The 12786-nt window shown below is 43.9% G+C and overlaps 1 protein-coding gene across 2 annotated transcripts in view; it reads left to right on the top strand.

Moving 5' to 3' along the window:
• Window positions 1-12786, top strand: part of Ints8 (integrator complex subunit 8) — a 51224-nt gene that overhangs the window by 27917 nt on the left and 10521 nt on the right. For both annotated transcript variants that reach the window (XM_026786684.1, XM_005362307.3), the window contains 6 exons: window positions 401-602; window positions 2071-2192; window positions 9029-9213; window positions 10330-10363; window positions 11155-11211; window positions 11308-11369. In XM_026786684.1, coding sequence (XP_026642485.1) covers window positions 401-602; window positions 2071-2192; window positions 9029-9213; window positions 10330-10363; window positions 11155-11211; window positions 11308-11369 — 662 coding nt within the window. The remainder of the gene's footprint in view (window positions 1-400; window positions 603-2070; window positions 2193-9028; window positions 9214-10329; window positions 10364-11154; window positions 11212-11307; window positions 11370-12786) is intronic.

Below are 12786 nucleotides of genomic sequence, written 5' to 3'. Positions count from 1 at the left end.
CATAGATGATTACATTGATTTATTAGGGAGTTGTACAGGTAATAGTGGAACATAGATGATTACATTGATTTATTAGGGAGTTGTACAGGTAATAGGCAAGGAGTGGGAATGTGAAACCTATTTTAGGGTCTGTGGTCCAATTCTGAGTATCTTAGATGGAGAAGTGTTTTTGTCATAACGTTTTATGTTTGCATAATATCAAAGTCTTTGTTACTGTATAATTTGTGTCCAACTTGTTTGGTAATACATGCACTTACAATATTGTAATCAATCAACAGTAGAGAAATGGTACTCTAGCCTGTCTCCTAACTCCAGTGGTGACCACTCCAGCGCCTGTGAAGATCCACATTACTTTGGCTCCGGAGGACTCACTCAGGCTGGCCTCTTGCTTCTTTTATAGGACTTTCCCCATGCTAAACAGCTCTTTGCAGCTTGTTTGGAGCTGGTAACAGAGTTCTCACCGAAACTGCGGCAGGTTATGCTAAATGAGATGTTACTTTTGGATATTCACACCCACGAAGCTGGACTGGGACAATCAGGAGAGAGACCTCCTTCCGACCTTATTAGTAGGGTCCGAGGATATCTAGAAATGAGGCTTCCTGGTAAGGCAGGTGCACGTGTCCTTCACTGTTGGGGTGTGTGTTGTGTGGGGGTCTGCTTACCTGACTTTACCTCTACGGGAAAACTTCTATCCTGGAGCAGTTTGGGTTTGGAGGTGACTTGAAAACATTAGTGACTGGGAGAAACCATTGCCCTCTGGTAGGGACGAGACTCTGAAATCAGAGTGACTCAGCCCTGCCCTGCTCACCCTCCTGGCTGTGCCTGGCAGCCCTTGTCATTGCTTGGCTGTAGCTTCATCCGTCTAGTTTCTGCCCCATTCTCGAGTGACTGCTTTTTCTCTTAGAAGGAGGGCATTTAGGGTCCGCCAGAAATAGTATGACCTCAGGTTGACTGATTATATATGTCCAAACAGCAGTAGCTGTGGTCCTCTGGGGTGTTACAAATGAGTGTGGTTATTATATTCTAATTTCCAGAGGGACCTACAGTTTTTAATGACAGACTTTCAACAGTTGTTGATCTCGTTGGACTCTTTGTTAGTGTGATGTGTTCCCTCTAGGTGGGAATGGGATTGCACCCAGGGCCTCACAGCCCGGCCAGCACTTTACTGCTCAGCTGAAGCTCCCGCCGTGCTTGACATTGCTGAACTGATGTGAACAGCACGTGACGCCACTTTCTCTCTTTTTTCTCTCAAATGGTAGATTGTCAGTCAACACATAATTTATGCAAACTCTTACTTAACTGTTCAGCAACTTTTTAAATAGCTTAAGCTTATACTACTGTTCAGAATGAGAAGAAAAGTGTGTATTATTTCAAACGCTTCAGAGAAAAGCAAGGAAATGAGTTTTTCTTCCCATGGATACAGTTCCTATCTTTGCCTGAGTTATAATTATGGGCTTAGGTATTTGACTACAGTGTAGACTGAGTCAGTGCCACCATGAGGTCACAGTTGGTAGGCATGCTCTTTCTGGGTCCAGGATGAACGTGTAAGGGTGCCTTTGCAGGTTCATTGAGAGACACTGTCTGAGATGGCTCAGCAGTTAGGAGCACTACCTGCTCTTGTGGAGGATCTGGGTTTAGTTCCAGCCACCCCCATGGTGTTTTACAGCCTTGTAAAACTCCAGTTCCAGATCAGTGGCCTCTTCTGGGCTCAGGCACCAGTTTCATTTGACTCTCCATAGCATTGTCTTGACATTGTGACTTAGGGTACATTATATCTTATTTCCAAAGTATATTATGATCTTGATGTTGCTTTGAGTCACAAAAATTCACAACCTATTTTGGTATATTTATTTCAAAGGAAGCAATGCTTAAAATAAGCGTTGGTGATTTTTTTTAACCTCCCTTACTATTATTTGAAATACTTTTGTATTTTAAATTATTTTTAGCACATTTATTTATTTGTTCACTTATGCACAGGTAAGGTCTTTTGTAGCTCAGGATGACCTTGAACTTCTGATACCCTTGTTTCTACTTTCAGCTATTTCAACTGTTTCTTTCCTTGCTTTTTAGACATTCCTCTTCGTCAAGTTGTAGCTGAAGAGTGTGTTGCTTTTATGCTAAACTGGAGAGAAAATGAGTATCTTACCCTGCAAGTTCCTGCATTTTTACTTCAGAGTAATCCATATGTAAAGGTAATTAATGTTTAGACTAAAATGGCTATCAGAGTGCTGATATTTTATATCGTTATTACTGTCTGTATTATTGTACCCATTTCATTTGTTTCTGTACTCTGAAATTTGTCTGATTTCTATGGTGCTGTGTTAGTTAAGGCAAGCCCTTGTCAGTTTGTAGTGAAGTGTGCATAGTTTTGGGCTGGGAATGTAGCTCGATTTTTAGAGCCCTTTACTAGCATATATGAAACCACAGTAATCCCTGCACCTTATGGTTTAGACAGTACAAGCCTCTAACTTTGTTCTGATATTGCTTTCTGATACCTTATAGTGTAACATACAAACAGTATGAGGTTCAACAAACATTTTCTTGTAATTATAAAGTAGCAGGAAGTTTGTTACCATTTCTTGGTTTGAGTGCTAAGGTCAGACTCTGAACGGGTGGAAAACAGGTTTCTATTCATTTTCCTGTTAGAGCAATTATCCAGCTAGGCTTGATTTTGTTGGGTAGCCAACGATGATCTTGAACTTCTGGTCTTCCTGCCTTTGCTTCTTAGGAGCTAGTTAGGCATGCACTGGAGCTCATTTGAGTCCAGCCCTTTGAAGATCTGTGGAGTCTTCAGTTTTTTTCCTCTTTTACAGTTCATGAATGCCTTTGGGATTTCAGATATTTGCTGTCTCTTTAGTAAATTTTCTGGAATCTGAGTTCTAATACCCAGAGTAACTTGATTGTGTCTAACACTCTCCCCATGACCTTTAATAATAAGCATCAGAACTTTGTTTTTTCATGGTTATTATTGTTTCTGTTTATAATTGAAGTTTGCTGCTCATTGTTCAGACAGTACAGTAGCTCCTCTCTTGGCTTCTTGCGGTCTTTGGGGTCATGTACCATGCGAGACAGGCAAGCTCATGCTTGTGTAATAATGGTTTTGGCTTGTGATGTTTAAGGACACAGGAAGTTGTGTGATAGATTGATTGCATTGGTTATACAGGTTATCTCATTGCCTCCTGCAGTCCCTTGATATAGTCTAAAAGGAGGAAGACTGTGGTGACCTTGTTAAAAGACACCTGGTGATTAGGTGATTAGGGCCCCTTCCGTAACTGGCCCCTTTCTCTTTTGATAATACTAAGAAGAAGCAGAAATATAGAGTGAGAATTATGCTTTGAAAATATGGTTTGGAGCAGTTTTTTCCAATTTTATGTGGGATGTGTGTATGTAAGAATGAGGAACGGTGAGGAGAAGCTGTCCGTTTCTGAGGTAGGAACTGAGTGACTTTAGCCGTGTCTGTGTTCTCTGTTCCACATGCACCTTGTCTTTGTGACTGCGTCTCTGTATGTAAATCTGGCTGCCCTGGAGTTCATGGTCTTCCATCTCACGTTCCTATCAAGTGTGGAGGTCTCGGTGTGTGTGTGCGCAGCTTCCGCCCTCCCAGCCCCAGCCTGCTTTCTTTTTGAATAGAAATTATCTATTAAGAGAAGCATCCCTGAGAATGTGACTAACTAGTGGGCCCAGGGCAAAACCATGCTTTCTTTAACACAATACCATTATATAATCAAAGGAAAGGGAAACTCCTTAGCAGATGACTAAAATAATCCCTTTTGAAATAATACGAGCTGTCTAGTCTCCTCCTTGTGCCAGTAGGGAGACAATGCAGTAAAATGGATCCGCAGGATCCGCAGACACGGGGCGGGGCATATCCGTCACACAACTCGGAGGAGGCCACAGCTGCTGATGGTGGCAGGAGTGCCCTCTTGTAGGAAAACAACTCAGTTACTTTAAAAAAAAAAAAATTTATTTACTTACTTCCAGAAGAAGTCATCCAATTCCACTAGAGATGAGATTCCATCTCATGTGGGTGCTGGGAATTGAACTCAGGATCTCAGGAAGAACAGCCAGTGTTCTTAACTGTTGAGCCATCTCTCCAGCCCATGCCCCCTTTTTTTTACATTTTAAGAAACATTTTTTTTTTTATGTTTATGGGTGTTTTGCTTGCATGCATGTCTGTATACTTGCGTTTCTGGTGTCCTCAGAAGTCAGAAGACTGCATTGGAGCTCTTGAAACTTGAGTTATGGATGGTTGTGAACCACCATGTGCGTGCTGGGAGTGAAGTTGGGTCGTCTAGAAGAACAGCCAGTACTCCTAAGGGCCCACACTTAAGATTTTTAGTTTGACCTACAGGCCTCTTAAAGTGTGAGTGCTTCTTTGGCAGGTGCATGTCTCCTGCGTGTTCTCGGTGTGTCCTCTGCATCAGCCACCTCTGCTCACAGCTCACAGTGCTCTGTGATACCTTTTCCTTCTTCTGTTCTTTGCACATGCTGTCTGCTGGGGTGGCCCTCCCCGCTTAGCTCATGCATTTCCCGTAGTTGGGCATTTTTTTGGGGATGCCAGCTCACAGAAAACAATGTGGAAACTCAATTATGAGAGCTTGGCCTTAGCTTAGGCTTGTTTCTAACTAGCTCTGTAACTTCAATTAACCCTTTGGACTGCCCATCCTGCTGCTTGCTCTGCATCTGCTGGCATCTCTGCCCTCTCCCCAGCATCCTCTCTGCCCTGAAATCCTGCCTAGCTATTGGCAATTCACCTTTTTATTAAACAAACCAGAGTGACATAGCTTCTCAGTGTACAAACAGATTATTTCACAGCAGCTTCCTTCTTTCTTTTTTCCGTTTTGTTTTTCAGGACAGGGTTTCTCTGTGTAACAGCCCTAACTATCTTGGAACTCACTGTGAGATCCACCAGCCTTGCCTTCTGAGTGCTGGGATTAAAGGTGTGTACTACCACCGCCCAGCAGTGTTGACATTTTTGTTTATGCTGTATAATGTTGACAGAGGTTTCTGTCCTGCCCGGTCCTGCAGCCATTCAATACCAAAGAAACACACAGAGGTCTACATTAATTATATACTAGTTGGCCTATTAGTTCAGGTTTTTTTAAAAAATATTTATTTATTTATTATATATACAATATTCTGTCTGTGTGTATGCCTGCAGGCCAGAAGAGGGCACCAGACCCCATACAGATGGTTGTGAGCCACCATGTGGTTGCTGGGAATTGAACTCAGGACCTTTGGAAGAGCAGGCAATGCTCTTAACCTCTGAGCCATCTCTCCAGCCCCCTAGTTCAGGCTTTTTATTAACTAACTCTTACATTTTAAATTAACCCATAATTCTTGTCTGTCTTAGCCATGTGTCTTGGTACCTTTTATCAGTGAGGCATTCTCTTTTTACTTCCTCTGTATCTGGGTGGGTGACAAATGCAGAACTGAGCCCTTCCTCTTCCCAGAATCCTCCTGTTCTGGTAGCCCTGCCTGTATTTCCTCCCTGGCTACTGGCCAATCAGTATTTTATTAAACAAGTGACAAATCTTTACAGGGTACAAAACCATTGTCCCATAGTAGGATAATAGTCTGTGATATAGGGAGTTCTTTTTATTTATTTATTTATTTAGAAAAGGAAAAAAAAAGTATCCGCCTTCTCCCAGCCTCCCGTTTCCCTCCCCCTTCTTTTCCTCCCCCAAACTCCTCTCCCCCTCCCTCTCCAGTCCATAGAGCAGTCAGGGTTCCCTGCCCTGTGGAAAGTCCAAGGTCCGCCCCCCCCCGTCCATGTCTAGGAAGGTGAACATCCAAACTGGCTAGGCTCCCACAAAGCCAGAACATGAAGTAGGGTCAAAACCCCGTGCCATTGTCCTTGGCTTCTCATCAGCCCTCATTGTTGGCTATGTTCAGAGAGTCCGGTTTTATCCCATGCTTTTTCAGTCACAGTCCAGCTGGCCTTGGTGAGCTCCTAATAGATCAGCCCCATTGTCTCAGTGGGTGGGTGCACCCCTCGTGGTCCTGACTTCCTTGCTCATCTTCTCCCTCCTTCTGCTCCTCATTGGGACCTTGGGAGCTCAGTCCAGTGCTCTAGTGTGGGTCTCTGTCTCTATCTCCATCCATCACCAGATGAAAGTTCTATGATGATATGCAAGATATTCGTCAGTATTGCTATAGGATAGGGCCAGTTCAGGTTCCCTATCCTCAGCTGCCCAAGGGACCAACTGGGGACATCACCATGGGCTCCTGGGAGCCACTCTAGGGTCAAGTCTCTTGCCAACCCTAAGGTGGCTCCCTTAACTAAGAATTGTGGTTCCGTGCTCCCCTGTCCAACCTTCCTTTATCCCAATCCTCCTGTTTCTCCAAGTTCCCCCCATCCTTCCCTTCTCACTTTTCTCTCCCTATCTCCCCTCCTTACCCCCATGAGATAGGGAGTTCTTGAAAGCAGTTAATTTTACATCTTGTATTCTATATACTACCCGAAATAGGTGCTCAAGAGGGTTTATAGAGTTCATTTGATTTAAGGTGCTTAAGATTTTTTTTGGGGAAAATGTTTTCCCTCCTAAACAAGTTTGTGTTGTTGTTGTTGTTTTGGTGTGTGTGTGTGTGTTTTATTTTTTAAAATGATCTTATTTTACACACCAATCCCAGTTCCCTCTCCCTCCCATCCTCCCGGTCCACCTACCTTCTCCCCAACTCCTGGATCCACTCCTCAGAGAGTGTAAGGCCTCCCATGTGGGGGGAGGTCAGCAACGTCTGTTTCATCACTTGAGACCAAGTCTTCCCTCCCTGTATCTTGGCTGAGCAAGGTATTCCTCCACAGAGGGTGGCTCAAAAGAGGTAGTTCATGTACTAGGATTAAATTCTGGTTCCACTACTAGTGGCCCACAGACCTCCCCAGCCATACAACCGCCATGCACATCAGAGGCCTAGTTGGTTCTGTGCAGGTTCCCAGCTGTCAGTCCAGAGTCAGTGAGCTCCAACTCGCTCAGGCCAGCAGCTTCTGTGGGTTTCCCCATCATGGTCTTATTCCCTTTTTTATAATATTGCTCCTTTTTTATGACTGAACTCAAGGTGTTGGGCCCAGTGCTTAGTGTAGATCTCTGCTTCTATCAGTTACTGGATGAAGGTTCTTTGTAGTCTGATTACAGGGCCCCCTCTCCACTATTGCTTAGAGGCTTAGCTGGGTTCATCCTTGTGAATTCCTGAGAATTTCCCTGGTGCCTGGTTTCTTGCTAGCCCCATAATGGCTCACTCTTTCAAGACATCTCTTTCCTTGCTCTCCCTCTCTGTCCTTCACCCAACTCAACCTTCCCAGTCCCTCATGTTCTTCTCTCTGCTCTTCTTCTCCCCTTCCCACTCCTCTTCCACCCACACCACCAATTTACTAAGGAGATATTGTCAACTTCCCCTTCCTGGGGGAGTCCATGTATGTCTCTCTTAGGGTTCTCCTTGTTTTCTATTGAGACAGATTTTAATGTGTGACCTGGGTTGGCTTTAAACTTGGTAAATAGTCCAGGCTAGCCTTACACTTGAACTTCTGCCTTAGCCTCTCTTAAGTTAGAAATGACCACTACTTCAAGATCTTGCCTTTAATTAACTATTTTCCAGCCTAGTAAATTCAGTGACCTTCAGCTGGTGTACCAGTTACTTTTGTGTTGCTGTGATCAAACCCGAGCCACAGCAAATACTCAAGTGTATGGAGGGTCAGGTGTTTGGTCCAGTTTGGTGGGTACTGGGTTTCCTGGTGCGCTTGATCCTCCCATGCTGCATTTTCTGTCTAGCTGGCTGAAGAGCTTCCAAGGGGCCTTGTTATGTGATGTTTTACTCTGGACTCTGTAGTCGTTTGACTTTTGTGTGTGTGTGGGGGGGGGGCACCACCCATCTCCTGAATAAATCACACACAGAGGCTTATTCTTAGTTATGAATGCCTGGCCTTAGCTTGGCTTGTTTCTTGCCAGCATTTCTTAATTTTAAATGATCTCATCTATTTTTGGCCTCTGGGCTTTTATCTTTCTATATATTTCTATATACCTTTTCTTTCTTTCTTATTCTGTATTTGGCTGTGTAGCTGGGTGGCTAGCCCCTGAAGTCCTCCTCCTTCCTCTCTCGTTCCCAGATCCTTTTTTCTCCCAGATTTCTCCTCATATTTATCCTCTCTGCCTTCCAGCCCCACCTATTCCTCTCTCCTGCTTCACTGTTTGCTGTTCAGCGCTTTTATCAGACCATCAGGTGTTTTAGACAGGCACAGTAACACAGCTTCACAGAGTTAACCAAATGCAGCGTAAACAAAAGTCGCACACCTGAAGATAATATTCCCCAACAGGGCCTCTGCTTTCTTTGCCTTCTCTTTTGCTATAGGAATCCTGAAGTTCAGATGCAACATGTCAGCTTTTTGTTTTGAAACATGGGCTTTAGGGATTGCACTGGGGTTTATCAGGTAGGGTCAGGCTGGCAACAAAAGTTTTTTTTTTTTTTTTTTTACCCCACTGGGCTATCTTGTTTGTTTGTTTTGGTTTTTTTTATGCAAGGTTTCTCTGTGTTTCGCCCTGGCTGTCCTGAAACTCGTAGACCAGGCTGGCCTTGAACTCACAGAGATCTGCCTGCCCCTGCCCACAGAGCGCTGGGATTAAAGGCCAATGCCACCACATCCAGGCCCCACTGGACCATCTTATTGGCCTTGAATTTGATTAAACTTGAACCCTCTCCTATTTGGGGCCCTTTTCTCTCTGACGTTCACTTTCAGTTCTAGTCCTTATTCCAGAATTAGTCCTGCGTCTTTGGGCCTTAGATCAACCACTTTCTGTGTCTTAATTTTATCTTGACTGAGGCCTCACTGAAGCATGTAAAAGGTGCTTTTCACCAAGTCTGACACCTGAGGTTGATCCCTGCTTCCCATGTGGTGGAAGACATTGTATTGGAATCTGAGCATCAATGTCTGAATGTTGGGTAGGTTCCAGTCATTCTTCCAATGTGTCCTTCTTACAAGATTGTCGTGTGAATTGGATTTTCTTTTATATATTTTTGTTTGGTTTTCACATTACAGCTTGGACATCTTTTAGCAGCCACCTGCAAAGAACTTCCAGGCCCTAAAGAGAGTAGACGGACTGCGAAGGACCTTTGGGAAGTTGTTGTTCAGATCTGCAGTGTGTCTAACCAGCACAAGCGAGGAAGCGATGGCAGGGTTAGTCTAATAAAGCAGAGGGAGTCCACGCTGGGAATAATGTACCGGTATGTTTCTCTTGTGATGTCTTTGCATTGTATTAGTTTACACTCCTGTGAACTGTAAAGACAGATAATCTAGGGCTGTGGTGCAGCTGCGTTAGTATTTCCTAATGTTCACAGGGCTTCGGGTTCATCTGTGCAAAACAAAACCCAAGATGCATAACTAATACATAATACATATACGTATGTATAGGCACATGTATATATGTATAATAATCTGGTCTACAAGAGCTAGTTCCTGGACAGGCCCCAAAGCTATAGAGAAACCCTGTCTTGAAACACCCCCCACCCCCACTCCCAAAGGGAATTCTGGAGAGGAACTCAGTGGAATGCGCCTTTAATTACAGTATTTGGGAGACAGAAAAGAAGGTGGATCTCTCTTGAGTTCTAGGCCAATATCGTCTATATCGTGAGTTACAAGACAGCCAGAGCTACATAGTGAGATTCTATCTCAAAAACCAAAAAGGAAAACAAAAAAGAATTGTGGGCTGGTGAAATGCTCACTGTGTAAAGGCATTCCCCACTAAGCCTGATACCTCAAGTTCTGTGCTACCCTTAATTCTGCGGTGCTCCTTTTTGTTTAAGAAGACTGTCTGTCCGCAATTTATTTATTTGCCTGCTTTGCTTGGGGGTGGTTGCACGTGTGTGGAGGTCAGAGGACCACTGGACAAGTTGGTCTTTCCTGTTTTCTCATGTGTGCTCCAAGGATCCAGTTTGGGTCGTCAGGCTTATCAGCAAGTGCCTTCACCCCCTGGGCCATCTTGTCAGCCCCAGCAATTTATTGTCTTCTCTGTCACTTCAAAATCAGCAGTGTCTGCGGTTGGATAATACTGAGGCATTTGTGATTATGACAATGGGTTTGTCTTACACTTCTTTTTGGTTTTTTGAGACAGGGTTTCTCTGTGTAGCTTTGGCTGTCCTAGAACTCTCTCTGAAGACCAGGCTGGCCTTGAACTGAAAGATCCACCTGCTTCTGCCTCCCCAAGTGCTGGGATTAAAGGCATGCACCACTAGCCTGGCTAGACATACTGTTCTAACTAAGATGGGGAGTAAAGCATTACACAGTAATATTCTTTATGTTACTTTAATGTCTGATATTAATTATATATACTTTTTTTGTAGGAGTGAGCTACTTTCTTTTATCAAAAAATTACGGGTAAGTTTGCTTGCTGGTTTTAATAAATATAGTGCCCCCCCCCCTTTTTTTTTGGTTTTTCGAGACAGGGTTTCTCTGTGGCTTTGGAGCCTGTCCTGGAACTAGCTCTGTAGACCAGGCTGGTCTCGAACTCACAGAGATCCGCCTGTGCTGGGATTAAAGGCGTGCGCCACCGTCGCCCGGCTTAGTGGCCCCTTTTTAAACTAAGTCTTAGGTGACATAACTTGGGCTTCATCTTTTAAATACCATTTTAACCAAATACATAGTTTAATTTTGCAAGTAGCTAGAAGTCTTGAAAAGATAGCAAAAGTCACATCAAAGGCACGCTGTGGGTGTACTCAGTCAGTGACTTAGTGTTTGCTCATGGGGTTGGGTTCAGTTTCCTAGCAATTCTCTCCCAAAAATGTGGGAAAGAAAAGAAGACAAAAAGATAGAATAGTGATTTTAAGTCAGGGATATAAATGTGATGATTTCAGTGTATATTATGTGCTGTGACTTTATTCTGAAACTGAAAGTGACTTTTAGTATGCTGCACTGTAGATCCCAGATTCTCAACTGATAAGGAAGTACTTGGGCTGGGCGGTGGTTGCGTGCGCCTTTAATCACATCACTTGGGAGGCAGAGGCAGGCGGATCTCTGTGAGTTTGAGGCCAGCCTAGTGTACAAGAAGTAGCTCCAAAACACTGAGAAACCCGGTCTCGAAGGAAAACAAAAAGTACTTGTCTCTCAGATTGACAGGACACACGCACCAGCACACATACTTTTTTTTAATATTCTTGTGTTTCTCATAGGAACCGCTAGTTTTGACTATTATTTTATCACTCTTCGTGAAGCTTCACAATGTTCGGGTCAGTATCTTGTAATTTCAGTTAAAAATTATTTGAAAGGTATTTTTAAAAATCATACTGCTTAAAAAATAAAAAGCACATTTTTCTTTCTAAAAGGAGGACATTGTGAACGATATCACAGCTGAACACATTTCTATCTGGCCGTCTTCCATTCCTAAGTAAGTAGTGCGCTGTGCTTAGAGTAAGTCACACATTCAGACATCTTCTGTGTGGCGTAGATCCCTGCGGTAAAGAGTGTAGAGATTCCATAGACATCTTCGTGCTTTTCTGCTGCTGCTGTTATTTTCCTTGTCATTAGAAAAGTGATTTATTTCCTAATTCCTTGTAGATCTTTTCTGTTGCTATGATTTTTATCATCAGTCTCCCGACCCCTTTGGCTGTCATAGGACCAGCCCCTCCATCCACTTCCTTCCTGTGCATGGGTTTCTATGTAGTCTAGGCCAGTCTTGAACTCTCAGTCCTGTCTCGGTCTCCCCGGTTACCGGAGCGGAGCATCTTGGCAGTTGTATGGCCTAGTTTTTGTCTCAGACTTCTGCCGTCCTCCTACGCTTATTATGTTCCCAACCTCATTTTTTTAAATCTTTCTGACATCTTTAAGGAAGAAAGGATTTGGTAGGTGGGGAGGAAGGTAGCACAGTGGATATGAAGAGTCTTCTGTCACACAGAGACTGAAGAGCAGGTCTGGAGTGTGCTATGCTCATCATTCTAGAGCACTGGGACCCAGGAGGATGGTGCTGATGGATGAGCTGGACTAAAGTCTCATGCAGTAGCCAACTTTCTCAGGGCATCAGACAGTTTGTACTCTGAGGGATAAGAGTCACAGAGTAAAGTGTCCCTGTCACAAGGCAGGCTGTGGCAAACAAGTCGTAAGTGGCAAAACACATGTTTTTTTGTAAAGCCTCATGAACAAAATAGCCTGTTGTGATGAATATTCTCAAGTACACTCACTCGGACCCCCTACCCATGGGAGGGCACAGAAGCTTAATTCAGGAACAGTTCCGTAGTTTTGAAGAACCTGGGCCACAAGACTCTTATGTTGCTTTCTTTGTTTCCTCACAAGCCCTTAGGAATCTCCTCAAACGACTGCATTCTTGGACTGTCTGGACAGTGCCACATGCCTGTTATCCCAGCACTCAGCAGGCTGAGACAGGAGGATGACCAAGCTTGAGGCCAGCTTGGACTACCTAGTGAGGTCTCCCCACCCCTTCCCCCTCAAAAAAATGAGGGAGGGAGGAGAGCAGCTGTGTCACATCCAGCAGTCTGGACAGTGTGTCTCCGTGACCTCTGTCCACTTACTTGTTTGCAAAGGAGCCCTATGTTTTCTTACCCAAGTCATGTGCGCCTCAGCACCCAGGCTGCAGATTGTACTGTGGATGTTTCTGATCTTATACACAATTTGCTATGCGATATAGCATTCCAAGAATCAGACAATTATGTATCCTGCTTCTTTGTCTTGAATGGTACTGGGAATTGAACTCAGAACCAATGCTAGGCAGACATCCTTCACCTGAGCTACATTCCCAGACCCTAGTTTTGTCTTTTTTTTTTTTGGTTTGTGTTTTTTTTTTTTTTTTT

This window comes from Microtus ochrogaster, linkage group LG5 (genome assembly GCF_000317375.1).
Source record: "Microtus ochrogaster isolate Prairie Vole_2 linkage group LG5, MicOch1.0, whole genome shotgun sequence".
NCBI classification, from domain to species: Eukaryota; Metazoa; Chordata; class Mammalia; order Rodentia; family Cricetidae; genus Microtus; species Microtus ochrogaster.
Note: the sequence above shows the minus strand (reverse complement) of the source record. Positions and strands in the feature narration are given on the sequence as shown.